This window comes from Thermobia domestica, chromosome 11, assembly GCF_964235325.1.
Source record: "Thermobia domestica chromosome 11, izTheDome1.hap1.1, whole genome shotgun sequence".
NCBI classification, from domain to species: Eukaryota; Metazoa; Arthropoda; class Insecta; order Zygentoma; family Lepismatidae; genus Thermobia; species Thermobia domestica.
The window spans coordinates 256,899,511-256,924,381 of NC_137464.1; the positions used below are offsets into that span (position 1 = coordinate 256,899,511).

Sequence of the window (24,871 nt, forward strand, 5' to 3'; positions counted from 1 at the left end):
TTACTTTTTTTGTCTTCACGTGTGTGCGTGTTTCTGTACATTAATTTGTGTTACGCTGTTTATTGTCTTAAATGTGTTCTTTCTTTTTTGTTCGTACGTAACGTACGAGGGCTGTTCAGAAAGTCCCAGACGTTTTGGCCTATCGCAGCAGTGGGCGGGGCTAGAGTCGCCATCTTGGTGTCAGAACGTTGCCACACTCATTACGCATCCAACTGTCGTAGCGTGAGGACTGTGGCGCTTTTACTGTGCTTTTTGTGATGTGCGCTGCAATAGAAAATCCCGCCTTTTGTGAGGTGCGTTCTGTGATTAAGTTTTTGTTGGCAAGTTGAAGCACTGAGAAAGTTAAGGTGTGCGATTTAAAACAAGCGCCGGAGAAAACTTAGCGCGAAGGTATTTTTTTTTATGACAACGCACGTCCACACATGGCCAAGTCTACCCGAGAGCTCTTGGATGGTTTTGGATGGGAGGTGTTCGATCACCCACCATATCGCACGGATTTCGCGCCGAGTGACTACCACCTCTTCCCAGCGATGAAGACATGGCATGCTACACAATACTTTGATAATGACGCCGAACTGCATGCTGCTGTAAGCCAGTGGTTGAAATCGCAAGCGGCAGATTTCTACCGCAACGGTATTGAAAAACTTGTGCCACGGTATGATAAGTGCCTTAATTTGCATGGGGATTGGGTGGAAGGATAGCTTAAGAGTGTACCTTTCAAATAATATAATACAATTTGGTTTGTGCATTCTGTTACTTTTTGAATTTCAAAAAGTTTGTTAGTTTCTGGTCAGCCCTCGTATTATCATTTGTAGAAGTTTGTATTATTATGCCATTAATAAGTATTTTTATTACTTTTACAGCCCCATCCAGAAAGCATTAGCATGTCAAAAGGCAGAACATGAGTTTGCAGGAGTTCCTTGTGGGATAATGGACCAATGCATTTCTGTATTAGGAAAAGAAGGAAACGCTCTTCTATTAGACTGCAGGTAGAATTATATTTGAGGCTAATAAAACAATATGTCTAAATATCTTAAAAGAGAAAGCATTAATATGAGTTCGTGTGATGTTTGTAATGATTTTCTACTAATTTCTGTTGAATTCTTTATAGTTATTGTATAGGAGATAACTCTTTGAAACATAATATCAGGATATATTGAGATACGCATTTCTCACGTCTTCTATTAAAAATGGGAATTTTTATCTGTGTGTCGTGACGTTTGAAGAAACTGCTTTATTTCGTTCATTTTATTCGTGTCAATGAACGAACCGCTTTATTTCAGGATTGACGAGCAGGTTGTTACTCTGGAACGTGTTTATTGAAATATCCGTGTTAGCTTTTCTTCTGATATGAAGGAAAAGATAACTTCAACACTGAAAAGCCAAGAATAAATAGTTTTGTAACTCATTATTACTTGCTTCTGAAATGACATAACTACAGAACACTGTACACTATTCTATCACGGTGTGGGATAAGATCATGGTAGATGAGAAAATGAATCTCCATATTTTGGAACATGGAAATCGAATGCCACAGCCTCATTGAGCTGAAATTTTTCATACTCATGTTCCAATTTCCGTTGAACATTTGATTTAAACTTCGTTTTTATGAATGAAAATGTACGCCAGCACTGTGCAGTGCACATCTTGTGTCCTATTATCTAGGGACAAAAAATATGGCCCGTATTGAATGTCCTGCATACTTACCAGGTCCGTATTTCCACCATTCTAAACCACCTAATTCAAAATACTTTCTCAATAAAAATATACTCATTTAACAGGGAAATGATTGATGTAGCATGAAAATTTGATCTTACACTTCATCTGTACTTTTTCTCTTGTAAAAACAATCTAGTTCTATCATATTTTCCTGAAAATATAGGTTGAAATATTTTACAATTATTTATCGTCTTTTCGGGTGCAACACAATACCCTTCGATACTCCATAGACGAAGTGGATTGTAATATTGGACCCCCACCTTAAACCTTGGACCCCTCCTAACAAAAATTTCTGGGTGCGTGACTGCACTGAATATAAGGTGGCTGCAATATTCATTTATCAAACTAAAATTATTTCCATATCCACTGACATTGAACTAGTTAGGGGCCGCGGTGGCTCAGTGGTACAGCGTTCACCTCTGGTGTGTTGGGTCCTTGATTACATCCCAGTTCGCGCCAGGTGAGCTTTGTGGTGGACAAATACCGTGTGCGTGGGTTTTCTCGGGGTTCTTACGTTTCCTCCAATTTTCTTCATTTCACCATTTCATTTATTTCTCATCGTCATCGTCTCCTTTAGCCTAGTTAGCATAACTGTGGAACGTAAAACTTAAAGATTTAATTTCATTTCATTGAACTAGTTAGAGGTTATAAGACGTCTACTAAGAATCAAATTACGTAGTAACAGCTGTCATTGACCAGACACAAAATTGAAGAACATTGGCTTCTAAACATTGTTAAAATAATAAGAAAAGAATCTGGCCAAAAATGTGGCGCTCGCGAAACTTATTTTCATTCAAAATTGATAGTTTATTTAACATTTGCCCATTAGTCTTGTTGAAGCACTCTATTGCTGTCCGGTAAAGAAATCATACATGAGTTCAAAACAATTCATAATATTCAACCAAAACGTGCTTATTTAAACTACTGAAATGATCAAACAGCTCATTCAAAGTTATCGGTTCATTCACATAGTTACGTTTCTGTTATAAATTTAGCTTACGAGATTTGCTAACAAATGTCAGTAATTTGGAATGCATTTTTTTTTCTTTGCTACGACACTAGAAGCACTAAAAAGTGACTAATGCATATTGGCTGCTAGCGCGATCCATGCATTTAGTTCTGTACGCCTCGCACCGTTGCTGGTAACTTAATTTAAGTGCCGTATTGTTTAGACTTACATTGAATACGAACAACTAAGGGGCGCATTTTTTTTTTTTTTTTTTTTTTTTTTTTTTTTTTTTTTTTTTTTGGGGCTCAGGGGCATAAAATACCTTAATAAGGGCCTGGCAATAGGATCAGTGGTCGAAGTGAGACGGTATACGGTGGTATGGCATACCGACTCTGGTTTTTCAGTGATGAAGGCATACCGCCATTGGAGAGTAGATGCTAAATATCTTTAATAAACCCACTTTTATACACAGTAATTGACGAATAGCTGTGCACGTAAAAAGATGTTCTTTCTTATGTAGAAATAATTTCTAAGTTGTCAAAGAAGTTCATCTAGTTTATATTTTATGTCCCATACTGAATTGTTTCTTTCTTATGTATGAGTGTGTCTTCTTGTCTTAATGCATATAAATCTCGTGTTTTGAGAATGTGCGGATTTAGGGGTTGTATGCTGTGGGAAGCGGGTCTTCCGGGGATTTTGGAATATTCCTCAGTTGAGTGGGGGGTTCGGGAATTTTCCCGCAGGAAATTGTTAAGATAAAATCTCGGTTTTTGAGCATTTTCGTGCATAATTCTCTTCAATTCAACAAAAGGAGATTTTTTTTTTTTTTCAGAAAGTTGTTAACTGGGGATCAAAGTCTCTCCATCTCTTCCTCCCCTCCCCTCCCCTCCCCCATAACTACAGAGAAGGGTCTCCAATGATTTTCAGTCATTATGTAAATAGAAATGCAATCTTTTAGACAACATACCCTCACTGTATTTCAGCATTTAGATAGCCGGTATGTCGAGTCAAAATCGTAATAAAACATACCGTCTCTGCTTTCCCCCCACTTTAACACTGAATAGGATTAGTTGCTAAAATGATCCCAATGAACTAATCGTTAGATTAGGAATCACAAGGCACACAAAACGTTCTGTAGTCAATGAAATTCCGTACTTCATTTACTGTAGTTCAGTCTATAGTTCATTATTTTCAGATATCTGTTAATTGTAATGTGGCTGTAGTAATATACAAAAAATGAATATATATATATATATATATATATATATAGGTGTAATAATTAATTGAATTAATTGAACTGTGTCTTTAAGGTCCATGGATTTAAAGTTAGTCCCGATCAATAATCCGGCCATAGTGTTTCTGATAACGAATTCCAACGTTCATCATGAGTTGACGGATGGGGGCTACGCTGCTCGACGCAAACAGTGCGAAGAAGCAGCCAGGATTCTAGGAAAGAAAAGTTTGAGAGAAGCATCCTTCCAACACTTAGAAGGTAATCTCATCATTTTAGCAAAAAGAAAATGTTCGCTACAGATAATAGTATAAAATGAAACTATTTTGCCTTAAGGTAGCGTGCTTTATGCTTCTTCGAAATCAATTTGTACTTTTTATATTTCGTTAGTTTCAAATTACTGCAAATTTCTTTTGGGCTCCAGTTTCAAAGAGTAGACTAATGCAGTTTTATTTAAGCCATCTTATTTCTAAATGCCTCAAATTCACACCGAAACTGTAAAAAAGAAAAAAAAAATCTAAGACTTTTGTTTAACTGCAAATACTAAAATGTGCAAGTTATTAAATTTAATGAGGGTTTATATATATATATATATATATATATATATATATATATATATATATATATATATATATATATATATATATATAAAATGAGCTACAAACTGAAGTCAGTGATATACGTGTACCAAAAATTTAGAGGTACCGTTTGAGTTTAAGAAGACCCTGTATCAAATAGAACTCTGTCAAAAGTCAACTTGTCAGATTTTTAGAAGGGTGTAAATTACAGGGGTAGTTATGTCAAAGTTAAACCAAACTGAATGGTTAGGTGCCAAAATAATATTGACTATGGTTGAAAAAAAAAAAAAAAAGTCAAATACGAGGCGCGTTCGGAAAGTAACCTCCGATTGATCACTGTGTGCTGCAATAGAAAACTTCGCAAAGTGTGAGGTGCGAGTTGTTATACGTTTTCTTAACGGTAAAATAATATTCGACAGCAGCTATTCATCGGGAACTTTGTGCTGTGTATGGACCAAGTGTGACGAATGAAGGAGTTGTTCTTGAATGGGTTCGTTCATTTAAAAGTGGACAAACAAACATTCATGACGAAAAGACGAGTGACAAGCCGTCAATGGTCACTGATGAACTTGTTCAGAAAATTGATGGAAAACTTCCTGAAAATCGTGATTATCATCTTTAGCGCTTTGGTAATGATGAGCAGCTGAAAGATGCGGTCACAGGCTTGCTCAAAGCACAGTTAGGAGACATTTATGCTCGTGGAATTTCTAAGCTAGTGCAGAGATATGATGGAAACTATGTTGAAAAATAAAGCAAAGAAGTATTTTCAGGTATATATAATAAATTCATCTTATTTACTTTGGTGTTTCTTTTTAACCAATCTGAAATTACTTTCCGAATGGCCCTCGTATATTTTCTTTAAGAGTTATTTTTTTCAATTATCCTATTAAATTTTAAGCCACAACCATTCATGTACATCCGGGCCAAGAATTTTAAGGCACCTTTTCAATTTAGATATATCCTATGTCAAAGTTAACTACTGCCAGAAGATCAAGTGTCAAATTTTAGGAGGGATGTAATTTACAGAGATGATCCATCCAATTTCTAGCAAAACAACTCAAATTTTGACTAACAGTGCATTGCTAAAACTGTAAATCTAAAAGGGAACAATTTAAAAGGAAAATTCGACCATTCCAAATGTTTTGTTACAATCCACAAATTGCCAAAATTGGTGTTTTAATTTAGTTTTAGAGGGTGTACTCTCACCCTTAAACAATAGGTACAACCATGGGCTCTTGTCAGAAGTGTATGTTTCGTCTGGTCCATAAAGGTACCGAGGACCAGGGTATTGAGGATCGTAGGTACATTATTTGGCCCTGGGGTACAAAACAGTCTTAAATGTGCACCTATAAAATTTCAGAGGAGGCAGATTAGAACTACATGGGGGATATCTAAATTTGGGATTGCTCGAGATCATTTGGTATATGAAATGTCTTTTACTATTCTTATTATAGTGCTTGATTTTTTTGTAATATAGCTCTGAAAAATTTCTTACTATATTCTACAGAGTTTAAATCAAAGTTAGATCCTGTAGTATATCGACGTGCAAGGCATGTCATTGGAGAAATCCAGCGGACAGAAGAGGCAGCAAAGGCGCTGGAAAATGGTGATTTCGTAACGTTTGGGAAGTTGATGGTAGAGAGTCATAATTCACTCAGGTATAGTCAGAATTACTAATTACGAAAAGGTTTATGTGTCAATAAAATAAACAATAGTGTGTGTGTGTGTGTTTTGTTAAAGTAATGCAAGTACTTCGATATTCTTGATATTCGGGTGGTTTCGTACATAAAACTCGATGTTTTGGCTCGGTTTGCCTTAGTTTATAATAATAATTTCTGATGGCCATACAGGACCGAGTGATACCAACCCAAAACTACTGTAAATACATATTGAAGCAAGAGATACCGGATAAAAAACGACTCGTTCGGGAGAGTAATGCTCCCGGAAGTATGTTTTTTTCGCGCGCTACTCTAGCCAGCTATTTTACGCGCTATCCTAACCAGCTGTTTTAAGTTAGTCACAAAATTTATATCATGGAGTACAAGGGGAACAAAACGAGCCCTACGGGGCTTCTAACCCGTCCGTACTACTACTACTACTACTACTTATCTGCTCAAAAGTAAGTAAATCACTTTTTTGAGTATTATTTACATCTTATTTTAATTTAAAGTGTTATAAGAATTAAAAAACAATCCTTGGGCCGGGTTTGAACTCACGCTAACGCGATATTAGTTACTAGCATATAGCACTAGCCCACTTGGCCACGAAGACCGACAGCAGCAAACATTTGATTTCTGCTATTTGAATGCAATGTGGCAAGAAATGGATAACGCCAACCAATCAGAACTGTGTTTTTCGTTCCTACTTCCGGGAGCATTACTCTCCTGAGTTAGTCCTGATAAAAAAAAAAGTGCAGAAAATGCGGAAATATCAGAAACCATTGAACATATCAGAAGGTCATCCGCATAATGGCTCCCACACACAGACTTTCTAAAAAGATACAACAATGTTGAAAAAGGCATTCACCAGTTTTTGGCACATAACATGAAACTAATCACCACCGTTACCAAACCATACTACGAATATCAGCGAAATCCAGTACTTGAAAATGATAAATACAGATTCTACTGGGATCGAGAAATCAGAATGGATGTAACGGTACCTGCAAACAAACCCGACATCACTATTATCAATAAAATGGACCAAGAAGTAACCCTCATAGATGTAGCAGTATCATTAACTCATAACATACCTACAAGATACAGTACAAAAATAAGCAAATATAAAGACTTGGCTGACAAAATCAAAAAAGTTATGGAAATGTCAGAAAGTTAAAGTAAGACCAATCATTATCTCAGCTACAGCAATTCTCCATAAAAATACTGTGACACAACTTGAACAGATAAACGCAAAACATCTTTTAACAAATCTACAAAAAATCAGTAATACTAGACACCTGTAACATGGTCAGAAAGTCTTTTGGAGAAGAAGAACTCTTCAAATAATCTGCACTTATCAGAGACAGCCGGCAGATTACTAAACTTAAACCGGTTTCAACTGAGATACACCAATAATAATAATAATAATAATAATAATAATCAGTGTGCGAATTAGATAATCTATATTGGGGGGGATAAAATTAGGCCAAAGGACATAGTCTGAAGGTTCAAATTTCAAAATGAGACAATAAATGCCTTACCCCCATATATATATATATATATATATATATATATATATATATATATATATGTGTGTGTGTGTGTGTGTGTGTGTGTGTGTGTGTGACATCTGTAATAAATAAGATATTTATTAATTTAATAAATCTACCGACAATAACTATGCACATATATATTGTCTGACATACACACACCTCACTAAACCTTTCTGAACGTGTTTTAATGTTGTACTCACTCTTGTCCCTGTAGCTCTCTAAGGTTTATTTAGTTAATAATTCGGCCCGAGCGATAGCCATGATCACAAGCATATGTTAATTTTTCCACTCATATTGAAAGCTTCCACTTTGCATTAATACATACAGGTTGCGAAAAGAAACCTACTTCAGTCTTGTGAAAACCACTAAAATTATCAGTTAAACCGGACATTTTTTTTTTTTTTAAAGAAAATCTAGATATTAGCCTATCAAATAAGAAATCAGCGGCGTGCCGTCAAGGGGACTAGGGGACTAGGCTAGTCCCCTGGCATTTTAATTAAAGTATTTTGTGATAAATATATACCAAAGAAAACGAAAACATTGTTTGTATTTCTCTATTTTCGTAAAATAACACTATTTCAATTGTTCTGACACAACTTGAGTCAGCGCTCGTGTGCTGGGTGCGACAAAGTGGAGATCGGAAACGTTCGGGTTTTAATCGGCTTTTCTCGGGGAAGGGAACAGGGTCCAGCCAGCTAGTCCTCATATTATGTTGTCTAAGCTCTAAGCATGGGCGTTCTGTCGTAAGCGAATTTAATGCTCGTTTGCTTTTTACAGTTAATAGTTTTAACGCTATTAAATTTACAGTATTAATCTTGACACTTTAAGAGATCTAGTGAAGTGTGAACTTTTTAGATTGTCAATATATTTTGAAAATGGCTCAAAGAATAAAGTATGGAAGGGGACTCGTTTGAGAAACCGAGTCCCTTGCAGCAAAGCGATGGCGCAAGCAGTGATATTACTTCAATTGGTACAGGAGACAGTAGGGGTGGGGATCGGCCGTTTCAGTGTTGTATTCTGGACCAATTATTCATGGTATCATTTGGATTCCTTAATTTTCAAGAAAAGCAACAAATAATAACCAGTGGTAGACAACTCCAAGCATTTCCATTTAGACAAAAATGAAAGATTATATACATAATATCAAAACGGATTATTTTGCTTTTTCGAAATAGTTAACTGCATGTAAGACAAGAAACAAACTGTATTGCTGGCCTTGTATTCTGTTCCACATAGAAAAGGACGTGTGGAATAATGATGGCTTTTGTGACATGAACAATTTTCACAAACCCAAGTTGCTCCCAAGAAAAATGTTACTCACACCTGTCCACAATAACCAAATTGAAAACTTTCGGGAAACCAGAATTGATTTTCAATTGAGCAAGCAATGCAGAAGTTGATTCAAACCGAGAACTAATGAACCGATTGATTTATTCCTCTTGTTTTATGGCTAAACAAGAGCTATCATTTAGAAGTCATGACAAACAGGAAGATTCTGTCAATTAGGGAAATTATATTGAAATAATTCAGTTACTTTCTAAGTATGATATTAAACGGACTTGCAGGGGCGCCTGAAGAAAATTTTCTAGCGAGGGGCCCATCTCCATTGTTGCTATGTTGCGTCTGGTATTTCTGGTATTTAATATACGTGGTTTGCTATATTAAGTATACATTTTCGTGAGCCAGAGGAAGGTCCGGGCCCCACCCTGCCCTCTCGTTCGGGCGCCCATTTTGACTTGTCATATTCACAGCATGGGAGTGTTTAAAGGAACATCAAACAGAATTCAGAATTATATTATTAAATGTGTTGGTGAGTAATTCTGGATAAAATTAAGTCAGAAATAAACAATACACTTCTTACAGCAATAATGTTGGACAAAACTACGGACATCGCAAAGATCTCTCAACATTCAATCGATACGTGAAAGACGGCAATTCATGAAAGATTTATTTGTTTTGCAGATGTTACTAGTGATTGCACTGCGACTGCTTTACGTGAGCATGCTTTCCAAATTCTCTCTCATTTTAATTGTAAGCAAAAGCTTGTAGCACTAGGCTATGGATGGAGCTGCCACATTTTCTGGACATTTGAACGGTTTACGATCTTTTGTGAAAAGGTGTTTGAGTGCACTCACCATACACTGCTATCATCACAGACTCAATCTCGTTGTCCCACAGTCTGTTAATCACATCAAGAAATGTAAAATATTTTTTAGAATAAGTGGCATTCCAAATTTCTTTTCATATTCATCGAAACGCTGTAACGCGCTTGCTGAATCAGAAATAACTAAGCGATTTCCAACGGTTGCCACTATAAGCTGGAATTACAATTCCAAAATTGTGAATGCAGTAAATGAAAATCAAATAGAACTCTTACGGTGTTCTGAGAACATTGTAGAAGATTCAGATAATTGCGACACCGAAGCTTTCATGACTACAAAAAAGAAAAAATGTGTGTTATCATTGAAGGATTTCAATTTTGCATTTCTACTAAAAGTTTTCAGTCATTTTTTTCTTTTCGCGCACGGATATACTATTCAACATTCTTTAAAGTAAAACCTTGGATGTGAAATATTGCATCCAAAAAGTACAAAAGATGGTATCTCAACTTAGAAATGCAAGAAACGATTTTGAAGACTTATAGAAAAGTAGAATTGGATGACAACGGAAACCTTCTAATAAAAGACGTAAAGTAGATGACTTAACAGATTCAGAAATTAAATACGTGCGTCACTTCAATGACATTATTGATACTGTGATTTCAAGATCTCAGTGATTTACAATTTCTTGAGCTGTTAGATTTAAAGAATTTTCAGTGCTTGAAATCTCGATTTCCTGATTGCTTGTTTTTGACCCTTAAATCAATTTACGGAAGTTTTTTTTTTAATTTTAACAATTTGCGGAGTGAATTAATATAGGTTTACAGACTCTTAGATTTTTCAAATAAAACTGTGACTGAAATTATCCACTTCTTGAAAGGAAGAGGCTTGGTTGAAGAAGCGTTTACAGAAACATATAAATTGTGTTATTTGGTGTCAACAATACTACTCAGGACCTCCACTCTACAGCACACATTCTCTTCGAACCTAGTCCCCTGTGAGAAAAGTCACGGCACGCCACTGTAAGAAATGGATTGTTGCTGGTCCCGATTTCTCACATCAAGGTCAAATCGAAGCCCAAATATTTAAAATCTCTCAATTCAAATTTCGAGCTTGTGCTTCTACTTCCCGCTAAAGCTGTGCTCATCACGACTTTTTTTCTCCAAATAACGATTCCGTGATGGGCACGGAAAGTCAACACTTAAAAATTACTTTACTGTTAGGTTGAAGATGAGTTGATTCACTATGGGCTACGTTATTCAAATAAAGTAAAACATTACACTGAAGTTTTTCAGACAACATTAATTGCGTGGACAGCAAACTGTACAGCGAAAAGATTGAAAAATAAAGGGTTAACTTTAAAAAAAAAAAAAAAAAAAAAAAAAAAAACGCTCCAGTTGAAATGCTTATACAGACACGGACAATGACACGGAGAACCAGTCGTATTAGCAAATGCTGAAACAAATCTTGAATTATTCGCTTATTCACCTAAAAATCACTTTCATTAACATGTCTGCTCACTAGGAGCGTATCCCCCAGCGTGTACCTTAACATATACTTACGAGAGAATACCTATATCTCAGATTTTGAGTACAGTTTCAAAAGTTCATTTCCGTAAACTGTAAAATCAGTGATTACTATGCTAATTATCACAAATTAAATGCAACTTTTGAGTTGCATACACACAACCTACTAGGGAATGAAGACCATGTGCTAACAAAGAGTACACTGGAAAATGAAATAACATGTTATAACAAAAATTAAAATAAGATGATAATCGATACAAATATAGAGGATGAATATGACATATCCGAACTTCGCCAAGTATGGTAGAAGAAGCTATTTGTTTACTTCTTCTTGGCCAACCGCTAAGAACATTTATAAATCTATATGTGGCTTTGTTATACGCAATTAGTACATTCAAATTCACAAACGATGACGAACTGAAGGGTACGAAGGTACAGTTGCAAGTAACAACCGTAGTCATAATAATATAGTTCTACTAAACAACGTTGAAAATAGTGGGTAATTATGTGGTAAGTAGAAATGACCAAAACTGAACAGTTTACATCGATCATTTCGAAATACAGCTAGAAGATTAAATTTACAAGAAATAACAAAAATCAGTGAAATTTGGAGTTATACTAAGCATAGTTTGAGGGGGAAAGCGAGCATCCCCGGTGGGGATACTTCAGCGGACTTCTTTGGGGGGAACAAAATGTGATTGAGGGGGAAAATCTCCCTCATCCCCCCCGGTAATTCGCACCCTGATAATAATAATAATAATAATAATAATAATAATAATATAGTTACTGATGAACGCTGTAGGATATATATTAAAATTAAAATCTTATTTATACCCAAACCGGTGCTCCCACGTAAGATTCCACTTTTCACAATATTTTGGTTCTCCCTGTTGTTATGTACGCGTGAGAAAACAACAAAATGTAAGAGTGATATTCCGGTTTACATTTTATAAGACGCGTACATGGCCACTGAAAGGACAGATATTGTGAAAAGTGAAATTCTAAGTTGGAGCACTGTGTCGGGTACAAGGTAAGATAATAATAATATTTTTTAATTTGATATCAGGAATTACAGACTAATTGTCCATTTACAATTCTCGAGAATAGTACATAATTAATAAAAAAAATCGTGCATACAATAGTTAATTTAAAAAAAAAATACAAAAGTAGCATAATAAGTAAAACAACTAAAATTACAATCAGATTATATATATAAAAAAACAACTTCGCACGGACAATGATAAAAACAGTGTAATTACAAGAAAAAAAAGGTTATAATAAGTGGTAAGTAATAAACTTTCTTTGAATAAAAGGAAAATTAGGGGTAAAAACAACAATGATATGTAAACAGTTATTGGTATTTGACAAACATTTATATATCGATGCATCACTAAAATTAGAATTACGTTTGAAAATTTTAAAATTTCTTATTGGTATATTAGGGACATCAAGACTAACAGCCTCAATTAATAGTAATTTGCCAGTCAAAATATTATAGAGTAGTTTGATACTGAATAAAGTTTTTCGTTCAGATAATTTTAGTAAACCAAGAAGGTGCCTAATTTCATCATGAGTTTTCTATAATAGAAATTTGAATTTCCATTTTAACCATGAAAGAAACAGATTGTGAACTACTTCGATATCATTTTGAAAATACTGAGCTCCTTTATTCCAAATACTAGTAGAGTATTCAAGCTGACTTCTTACGCTAGCATAGTATAAATAAGCAGGTTTTTTAAAGAGGAAAAACCTTTAGAAATCCATTTTATGATTCCTAAGTTTCTTCTAGCTTTAGAAACTATACATTCCAGATGTTTATAAAATAACAATTTGGCATCAAAAATAACACCTAGATCCTTAATAGAAACAAGCTTTTTGACCAAAACATTATCAACAATATAGTTATAATAGACAGGATTAGTTTTGGGAGTAAAAGATACAAAGCGTGTTTTGTTAAGATTCAAAAGTAAAGCATTAATTTTTGATCAAGTGACAATGGTATTAATATTATTGTATTATTTAACACAATCACAAACATTATTAATAGCATGATAAATCTTCAAATCATCAGGAAACATAAGAAATGGACGATTAATATTTTCTTTAAGGCCATTCACAAACAAGAGAAACAAAAGTGGGCCTAAATTGGAACCCTAGGGAACACCAGAAAAAATATTGTGTTAAATATTATTATTATTATTAATATTATTATTATTTACGTAGCTGCTAGGGTATGCTTACCGTCGTTAGGAGAAAACAAACAATCGAGTACTTTAATAGTGTATAATGTAAAGACTCACACCTTCTAGTGTATGCTACTGAAATAAATATATGTTTCAATTGTAAACACGTGTTATTGTATACAAACACAGTCACCAGCAGACGATAATAAGTGGGCGCCAGGAAGACACGAAGTCGGTTCCGATGGGAGCCGAAGATGGGACGACCTTCTTCTTACTCGACCTCAGTAACACTCCTTGCAGGGGACATCCATAAGACGATCATAGCGGAGCAGAAGCATCAGCTAATAACTGATCATTAATCTAATAACACCTTCTCCGGGGGCCGCTGTGGGCTAAGGAGAATGAATCAAATTCTGTAACATTCCCTAACTTTTTGGAGATGCAACAACCCTAAAGTTATAATTTATTGCTCACTACTACTCGTGCGTTGGTGAGGTTAAATAAGCCTGATTTTAAATATTATCAAATAAATAAAGAGGCTTATAATTAATAATTATTTTTATTTCCTTTAGGGACGACTATAACGTTTCTTGTGCAGAGCTTGACCAATTGGTAGAAGCCGCTCTGGAGGTCAAAGGTGTTCTTGGATCCAGAATGACTGGAGGTGGATTCGGGGGTTGTACTGTTACTTTGGTAGGTGTAATCATTTTTAAACTCTCCTTTCATAATTATCAACATTAATTATTTATGGCCTGTAATGTTTATCATGTTATCTGTTATTAGTACGAAGGCCGTACGGAAAGTAACCTCCGATTGGTTAAAAAAAAAAAAGAAAGAAAGAAAGAAACACCGAAGTAAATAATAATAAGATGAATATACTACTTTGCTTTGTTTTCTAACATAATTTCCATAAACACTCAAACACTTATTATATATCTGCACTAGGTTAGAAATTCTATCAGCATAAAACTCTTCCGCCTGTGCCGTGAGTCAACCTGTGACCGCATCTTTCAGGTCCTCGTTATCACCAAAGCGCTAAGAACCTGGAAATTTGTGCAAATTCATCGGAAAGATGCGAGATTGTGAAACGGTGCTTTTCACGAACTTTTCTATCAATTATCTGAAGAGTTCATCAGTGACCACTGATGGCCTGCTACTGCTCTCTTCGTCATGAATGTTTGTTCATCCACTTTTAAATGAATGAACCCATTCACGAACAAATCCTTCACTCATCACACTTGCTCCATACATGGCACAAAGTTTCCGATGAATAGCTGCAGCCGAATATATTGTTTTACCGTAAGGAAAAACGTATAACAGGTCGCATTGGGCGGGATTTTTTTATTACAGCATACATTTTGAGACGCTACAAAAGTGGAACTAGTGATCAGATAACCTTCACTGTACCACGGCTGGGATGCAGACTGATGATCTACCGAGCACGTCTGTGCAATGATGGTAGTGCAGCCCCCACTACTTCACACTCAGTGACCAATCGGAGGTTACTTTCCGAACGCACCTCGTATTTATTGCGTTTAATTTCTATTTTATTAAATATACAGGGTGGACCATTTATCTTGATACGACCTTGTAATTTTTAAACTAATGGACAAAAAACGCTGACATTTTGTATCAAGGGGACATTGTCTGACATACTCTGGCATACAATCATGTTAAACAGTGTTGCCAGTACAGCATAAAGTTGTACTTTTTCAAATAGTACTACAAAAGTTTATTACATATTTCAAATCTGTATGTAAAGGGAAGACACACAATACTACGCTTGTCATGCATATAATGATCTTTATTATGAATTAATTTTGAGAATATTCATATTATTTTGGACTTAAAGAAGTGCATTTCGTTTCATTTGTGCATTTTCTTTCTTTTTACATTATGATGCATTCTTTGTTCACGTTTCAACCTCACCCATGGGAACTATTCTGATAATATATTCTCATATATCTTTCTTATACGTAATGAAAAGGCTCCAGCCAATGAGAGTACATGTGCAAACGAAATGAATAAAAAATTCATATGTTATGAGGGATTGGAGACTTCATTTTATGCTGGGTTCTAGACCCATGAGCGAAGCTTCGTCAGAGAAGTGGGAAGAGCGATACTTCATTCGACAAGATGGTGGTTTAACGCAAAGACCTGCGTCGTGTTAATTCTTTTATTATTATTATTTTTCGTTCATTTTTTTAAACCTTTGTATAAGCGTACGGGAAGTTGAGAATATTATTAATACAAGTATAGTAAATTAGACATGTGTTTATTTGATTCAGGATTTCTCCTTTACACATGTTACGTGCATAGTTCGTTGTAGTAGGTTTTATCTGTAATTGCTTAATTCATAATTTTCAATATAGTGGTTTATTACTGTTGTTTGTAGTGAGATTGGATAGAACAAGACTTTCTTTTGCTTGAATTGCATCACAATTTGCAGGAAAACAGCATTTTTGTGCAGATAGTTTTGTATGCATTCAGGTTGACATTAGCAAAACTATTAATGCATGGGTGCTGAACAGACTCCAGGTCCTATTCCCGAGCTTGGTTATCACGTTTCTTTCTTTCCCTATCTGCAGTAATTATATGCAGTGTTGCAAACTAATGCTGTTTACATCAATTTAATGTCTCAAAGTATTCGGAAGATGTGAAAAAAAAAATTGTAAAATTTGATGTTTTGTAGGAATTTTCTAAAGTAATTTTTAATTTACTTTGCTGCTACAACATTACGACAATATTTCTTGATAGGTGTAATTACAAGTTCTCAGAAGTACGTAATTCTAAGTAATGTTGCAAACTTTAACAGTTTTTACCATATCTCCAAAACGGTTTGAGATATCAAATTGCTGTAAACGGCATTGTGATCTTCACATCAATTGAAAACCATCTATGCAGTTGGTTGATGTACTTATCTAAGCACATTTCAAAATAAATGCTTTTGAAAAAATCAAATTTTCAATCCCTTGTAACTTAGTTGCTATTTATTCGAAATCCTTCATATCATGATCATAGTATTAGACGCTAAAGTACTTAGAGTGTGCATTGCCTCATCTGTCTGCGTTATTACTGCTGTAGAGACCACTAAAATTTGAATACTTGTGATACTGTAGCGTCCTTGGTTTACAATACCACATGACAAATGTGATTATTGTATGCTTTCCTTTTATATGTAAATTTGAAATATGCAATGTCATGAAATATGTAGTCTCTTTAAAAAAATGCAACTTTTGGATTGGCAACACTGGAAAGCCCGTGACATCATAGATTATGTCAATGTCCCGTGCCGATATTTGCATAGACAAAATTTCAGCTTTTTTTTTTTTTTCATTAGTTTAAAAGTTACAAAAGAGTATCAAAAATGGTCCATCCTGTATATTCTTACTACGTCATCTCGTGGGTGGTAGAGAGAGTTACTTGAGTTCCATCTATGTGTTAAAGATATAGTGCGGCAGTTAGAAAGCGAGACCGGAACTGTAAAGAATAAATGAATGACAAGTGGAACCAATGTATCTCGATTTATTCAGAGCAGGACCCTGCTTTCTCCACACACAGCTTTGCACGATCTAGTCAATCATGGAATGACTTGTGGAACTTTTGGACTGTAGTGGTATTGAAGGCCCTCGTCGCTGCTTTTTGGATAGTGGAAACATCGTCAAAAAAGCTTCCTTTTAGTATTGCTTTTAATTTGAGTAAAAGAAAGTAATCAGAGCGGGACAGGTCTGGCGTATATGTGTGGGGGCTGATAACACACTTTTTTAGGGCCAAAACTCTTTCCAATTTGTGCTCATTCGTTAAAGGATAGGGCACGGAATGTCTACAAGGCTTCTATTTCTTCAAATTTTCCGTTGTTATTTGGCGAACAGTCTCATTATTTGTCCGCACGAGGTGGAATATTACCGTGAAGCTTGCATTCCAATAATTCAAAATTATATAACGAACTTCGTCAATCATTCCAGTTGTTCTACTAGATCTCCTTGGACCTGGGCGTTTATCATCTTTCACAGACTCCCTGCCAACACTTAACCTCTTATACCATTCAGAAACGTGACAGCGAGAAAGATAGGTATCCGCATTAACCATTTACAACAAAAAGGTTTACGTTAATTTTTTTCTTAAGCGCACAGAACTTTTATGTAACTTGGTGACAGAACACCCACATCATGACAAGGAATATCAATCGACGAATCAAAAACCAAAGTACATGTTTTTCAATTGAGGCCACAAAATTGCTATCTCGCGATAACGTACACCATTGACACACGCGACAGGTCTGCTTGCTTGCATACCTAGCCAAATGAAAATGTGTCTCGTCACTGAAAATGATTTTTCTTAACAAAATAACCCACCACTTGCAGATTCCCCATGACTCAATGGACGAACGCTTTTCGCTCCACGTGATCATTTGGCTTAAGCTGTTGAATCATCTGAATCTTGTATGTGCGCATACGCAGATCTTTCACCATAATCCACTGCATGGTGATCCTCAAAATGTCAAACTCAAGAGTCCGGTGACAAATTGACCTTCTCGAACACTCAGTGAGACAGCGCTTACTGCCGCAATGTTTTCAGCCGAGCCTTCCGTAAAAGGACGGCTGCTTCTTCTGTTGTCCATCACCAAACCTGTTTGTTCAAACTTTTGAAGCACGTTTTTTCCACAGTCATTCCGTTTGGTATGCTTACCTCCCCAAACATACCACGTAATTTGTTCTTAGTTTCAGCACGACTGTTTCCGTATTTGTAATATGTTTTGACGACTGTTATACACTCCTGCATTGTGTATTTCTCCATCATGACTAAAGCCACATTGCCACGTTGAATGAATCTTGTAGCTGTCATTAAAAAAAAAAAAAAAAAAAAAAATTGCAACCCTATCTTTCTATTTACTCTTTACATGTTGCAACTTCTTGAAAGCAAGAAATGTTTCTCCACACATGCAGCATTGCACTCTAGTGGACAAACAGTGAACCTCTTCATTAAAAACGTGTATTTTGGAGCACTTCCCCTCCCTGTCCAAAAGAATCCGTTGTTTCGGAAGCGGCGAAACTGTTTGTTTCTTTTATGTCAGCGGGAGGGCGATAGCAGGTAGCAAGCAAGACGTCCCAGAAAGTTGCGCATCGTTCAACTTCTTGCAAGATGGAAAAAAAAAATGTTTTATGACCCTTTCAAGACTATGTGTACACGATGAAATATGGTAGGGTTTCAAGATTTTTTTTTTTTTAATGACAACTACAAGTTCTTCTAACGCGGCAATGTGGCTTAACTCACTATTAACCGGAATGTGATTACTACATGTGCTTCAGAGTGTTGCCAACCCAACGAGGGAGAGAGAGCACGCAATTTAAATTCTCTATTAACTTTGAGATACCATCTATTTCATTACAAATTAAGAACGTCTTTCTCTGTATTCTTAATTAACTCGGGAGGGACGGTGGTTCAGTGGTAGAGCGCTTACCTCTGGTGCGTGGGGTTCCTGGTTCAATTCTCGGCCAAGTATGTGGTGCATAACATCCTAGTCAAGGGTTTTTCTGGTTGTACTCTCATTTCCTCCCACATTATAATTCCACCAGTCATCATTCACTTGCCTTAATCATCCGTCTTCCTTAGCCTAACAGATATAATCATGGGACATTAAATTCAAAGATTTCATTTAATTTCAATCCTTAATTAACTCAATTAATATCTCCCGATTGCCTTTCCATCCTTCACCTCTGTAAGAGCTATTCTTTATATGAATTTCCCAATTCCAGATTCTTTATTATCCCCGAGAACTTTGAATTTACCTGAAATCCATTTCTTGTAAACATCACTGTACAACATTGTATTCACAGGCTTCCTTATTTTTGTGTTTTTCAGCTTCAGAAAGCTGTGGTTAATGATGCCATAGAACATATCCGAGGGAAATACCAAGGGACACCAACATTTTATATTTCACCGCCATGTGATGGTGCCAAAGGCCAAGTTCTGACGTCGTGAACCTATCACTGTTATGAGTCAACGTGTGATTTTTAGCTTCTTTAGTTGGGTCTCAGTTTTTAGTGCGGTCAATGAGGGATAGAAATGTGATTGTTGAATGAATAAAGGCCAGTTTTCATTTTTTTTTTTTTTTCTGCACATGATGCACCTGAAATTTGGTACACTGTCTTAGAGATAGTACACTTTGCATTCGTATGCAACAATAATTACAATTATTGTACAGTCATCAGCAAAAGAAAATGGAATATATATATTACATACATACTGTGATTGTGCTGTAAGGTGTACTATTTTATTTTTATTAAGAAGTCAGAAGCTCCAACCAAAAATTATCAACCTCACAAAACTATATATGTATATCGGGTGTTCTAAAAATGGCGTCCACGGACAACAGAGTCCCATTCGTTAGGTCTGAATAAAGCGAAAGTTCTAGACATGGTATACCCTCCGGGCCCTCCTTCAGCCTCTTGGGGAATCAAAAATTTCACTATGTGGCAATGTCGCAGATTAACTTGAAACCATTAGCGTTGCTCTTCATATCCATTAAGCAGTTACATTGAATTGTTAACGCTAATAAATAGTACTAGTGTTAAATCTATTGACTTCAACTGCAATCTGGAAAGAATCAATGTAACTGTTTGATAGATTGGGAGATTTACCTTATGGCTGTTTATTTGGGGCGTTGGCACATAGTGCAATTCTTGTCTCCAGACGAGGGCCCGAAAAGTATACAATTGCATTACTTTGACTTGTAGAACAGTGCTCTGTAGTCCGTGAGCGTCATTTATATTTTAAGACAAACACCTTTCCTGCATTTTTACTGTGCTGAGTACGACCTTCACTTTTAACTCATTGGTATTTTGTTCTAAACCAGAAATATGCTCAAGAGCTTCTGCAGACATCCAAAATTCACAAACTTTAAATATAAATAAAATTTCATTTCTAGATATATTTTGATAGTGGTAGGATAAATTTTTCAGTTAGTACATTAAGGTAATAAATTATTTCTTGTTTAAATATCATTTAATCTGAAACTAACTAGTGAAATAATAGTGGAAATATTGTTTTTTACGGGAAAAGACAAGTACAAAATCTAAAATTTTTATAGCGATAATGTATTATGTAAATTATTAAGTTAATGGATAGGTTATTGAATTGTGGAATTACACTTTAAAAGTATAATAAAATGATCTAATGTATCATTTACATGGTATGCCCTAGAACGATCATTTCAACTGGTCGATGTATGACGTCATGGCAAGTTTTCACGCTCGGAGCAATGCCAAAGAGAAGCAGGTAGAGTAAAAGCGGGGGAGAGAGTGGGGCGAGAGAAAGCTGTATAGAGAAATGTTGGGTGTTCTAGTAGCCATGAATCCATGAATGATGCTATATTTAAAGCCTTGGATGTTGTCCCGATCACCACTGTCCGTATCAACGCACCAGGTTCTTTGTTCCTTGTGAGTATTTCATGTAGGTTTCTGAGAGCACAAGCAAACTGTGACGTCATACAGCATGAAGTTGGAAATGACTACCTTAGAACTTTCAGTAGGATGTTTAAAATCCAAGTGTCAAGGTTTCGCTGGCAAACACCTACTCTTATTAAGGTAAAAGTAAGTCTTCCTATGGTAAAAAGTTCAAACACAACAGGATGACTTACTGAATTGTTTATTGGCCTGATTAAGTTATAATAAATCTATTTTTTCCTCTTTTACAAGAGTGTAGATAATTGAAGTGCCTTAAAGTCATTCGTAATCAGATTTTCATTCGTAAGAGGGTAGACGATTAGATTGTTTTCGTATATTTTCTGAGCAGGTTATTTATGTTATAGTATCTCTGTGTTTATAAATACCGAGTGGTCCATTTATAATGATAGTAATAAATATTTCAGAAATCATAAAAGACAGAGAAGTGAGATTTTGCACTAAGAAACTATAGAGAGGGGAACAACGTCCTAAGTATTTTGTAACATCACCGGATCAACACTGGGCCCAACCCAACATAAAGTTGTGCTGTTGTGTTTTTAATGGCACTACATCAAATTATTACATATTTCAAATCAACATGCCAAACAAAAACTTAAAACACCACATTTATTATTCAGTGTTGCAAACTAAGGATGTTATAGTATCACAAACATTCAAAGTTTTGAAGTCTCTATTACACATACAACGCAATCGAGATGGATAGGATAACGCACATCGAAAGTGTCCTAGCATTGGATACCATTGTCATAGTATGGCTTGTTTCAAATGAATAGGAACTAACTTAACAGGGCTTGAAAATTTGAATTTTTTTAAAGGCCTTACTTCGAAAATATAAGTATCATATTTAGTTACTTGTTTGGTTTGCAATGAACGTACAAGTTATTTTGCCGTTTACAGCACTTCGATATCTGCTGTAATACCAATTATAAATATCGTTCAGCAGAAATTCTTGGAATATTAACTATTTGGGTAAAAAATATGTTAATACTTGTTTGTGAACAGTTGTATAGGTGCATAGTCGTGATTATATGTTTACCATTTGTCTTTTTTTATTATTTTTTTTAACAATAACTAAACACAGATATAGCATATGTTGCTTTTTACAAATACTATTGTTCTAGTCTTGACTTACCTTAACATAGATTTACAAAGATCTACAGAGTTTAAGCTTTTTCTTTAGAAAAATCTTTTTAGTTAAAAAATGTGGAAGAAAGGAAATTTCTAAACCAATATTTTCGAAAAATGCAACGGTTAGCTTCACCATAATTTTCAATAAAATGAGATATTAAGTTGGTAAAATAAATATAATAATATGAACGAAACTGGAATTAAATTTGTTGAAGATACTTCAAGCCAGAAAAATGCTTGATTTTCAGAGCTCCAGCTTAAACCCTGTAATTGCTTTTCGTACAAATAGTGTTGATACATTCTTGTAAACCAGAGTACATTTGTTTGTTATGAGTGATGTATGTTCAAAGTTCGTATTGAAAAAAAAAAAAAAAAAAAAAAAAAAAGCAATACATTTTTGTAAGTCTTTTACATAGGCATACCAGTGATGAGGATTTTTTTTAATGTGGGCGGTATTTTTGTCGAACTTTGTACTTACATATGTTCCATGTATATTGCTATTTCCGGTGCATCCTTTTCCAGTGACGATATGATTTAAGCTCTACAAACCAATATGATATACCGTCTCACTTCGAGCACTGTGTGTATATTTATAATTAACGTTTCCTGGAATGAAATTACTTCACATGTATGTAAGTTGGGGTATATGTTTTTGTTAAGATTTTAACGATATGTTGTGTAAATGTTCATATTTGTCTTCCTGGATGTATTCACATAAATGGCTAGTATCAGTCAAATATAAATTTATTTTTCTACTATTTTTTGTATGTTAATCTATCAGATAATAAATAAATAATTAATTAATAGTAAGACAGTTTATGAAAAATGCCCATATATATATATATATATATATATATATATATATATATATATATATCCTTTTATCCATGCCATCACGTTTACCTATAAAAAAAATGACCATCGAAAAGTTGCTTTTCAGTTGAAGGCATGGATTTATGAGAGTGGCTATAGTGATGGTAACAAGTCGTGAAGCTTGACCTAGAGTCACCAATTTCACAACCCAATATAACACGAGGATGGGGCTCCTTCATGGGTAAGCGGTTAGCAAACTCACCTTTTCCGTAGTAGACACCAGGCTCGATTCCCAGCGAGAGCTCATGTGGTTCGGATTCCACGTTAATCAGTAGGTTCCGTCTCATATAATCTCGCTGCTGAAAGGGATGTTAAATCAAACGCGAGTTTGTGTCCCGGTCGTCAATCCCCACTCATAAAATTTTGCCAGTGTCCTCTCTTACGCTATACAGAGAATATCTTCTGAGGGTGCAGTGTTGTCAGATTGCTGCTAAGTTTCATTTTGTTTTATATTTTTGCTTTTATTATTGTTACCCGAATAGTTGGTGGTGTTCGTGTTATAGTTCTTTAAGTGCTGTTTTCTTGTCGCTCGTTCGTCGTGTCTTGGCAACATTGTTGGTGCATTTCTGTTGTTTCTCGTTTTCTGAAGCAGCCATTCGGAAGGCAGCTCCACGAATCGTACTGAATTTTTCCCAAGCATCACACTTGAGGCAAAGCAGTTTTATGATTAGTGTAGAGTAGTGTAGGCTACACAAGTCGTCGTGGTCACTATAACCAGTTAAGGACAATAACCATTGTGTTCCATATCTGTATCAAGGAGTTCCATTTACATGGAAAGTTTGATTCAGATCGGATGAGTCTACGGAAGATGTATATGGTTTATGCTGTCCCTTTTCATAAACCTCAGAATTAAATTTGACCCGCATAGCTTTAGAAACAAAAGTGTATTCGTACTCTAGAATGATTTGATGTGCAGTTTACACATGATGTGGTAAGGACTCTCATCGTAAAAGTAATACTTTCACCACAAATCATATATCTTCGATGGCCACTATCCCATGCTTTTGGACATTTTTTGTAGCTAAAATACGGCGACTTTATTTCCTTACTCTTATACAGGGTGTTTCAAAACAACACCAACAAAATTTGGCAGGTGATTCCTGACACCAAGGTAAGGCAAAAAGTATAGACCAACCTGGGTGCAGAAATTCATCATTTCGGAGTTATAGGCTGCCGAAAAAATGGACTTTAGAAGTCCATAAGCTGCAATACTATGGGACCTACCATAGTCGGGTCAAGACATACTTAGGAACTAATATGTGCGCTATCCAAAAATCCATGTTTAGAACCCTGCGGTACTCACGCAACATTTTTTATAGAGGGAGTTTGGCTACGGGCATATAATTTGAAGTACTCACCAACTACTTCTATAAAAATTGTTGCGAAGTACCACATGATTCTAAAACATGGATATTTGGATAGGGTACTTACTAGTTCCTAAGTGAAGTCTTGACCGGATTAAGGTAGGTTCCGTAGTATTAGAGCTATGGACCTTTAAAGTTCATTTTTTCATGCTTTCGGCAGCCTATAACTCCGAAATAAAGGATTTCTACATCCAGGTTGGTCTATACTTTTTGTCTTATCTTGGTGTCAGGAATCATCTCCCAAATGTTGTCGGTGTTGTTTTGAAACACCCTGTATACGCAATATGGATTTTGAGAGCGCTATCTGCACTAGCGCCGCGTAGTGTCGGCCATTTGAACTCACACAGTGAGAACACTTGTTATTCTATTCATATGCTTGAGGTATACCTGAGTCATTTGTATGTTAGAAAATACTTTTTGAACTAAATAATTATAGGTCAGACAGATAACAAACTAAAAATAATTTATTATTTACACCTTTAATACAGCAATATTATAGTATTAATATACAGTATAATAACAATGCAATCTCAATACAAAAAAT

At 35.4% G+C, this 24,871-nt stretch overlaps 1 protein-coding gene across 1 annotated transcript in view; it reads left to right on the forward strand.

Annotated features, from left to right (window-relative positions):
* LOC145664965 (galactokinase-like) overlaps positions 1-22,900 on the forward strand; it is a 40,052-nt gene extending 17,152 nt beyond the window's left edge. Inside the window, exons 4-8 of the mRNA XM_081732118.1 lie at positions 864-989; positions 3,979-4,160; positions 5,985-6,135; positions 14,069-14,189; positions 19,359-22,900. Of these exons, the coding sequence (XP_081588244.1) occupies positions 864-989; positions 3,979-4,160; positions 5,985-6,135; positions 14,069-14,189; positions 19,359-19,478 (700 nt within the window). The 3' untranslated portion in view covers positions 19,479-22,900. The remainder of the gene's footprint in view (positions 1-863; positions 990-3,978; positions 4,161-5,984; positions 6,136-14,068; positions 14,190-19,358) is intronic.
* Positions 22,901-24,871: the final 1,971 nt, after the last annotated feature.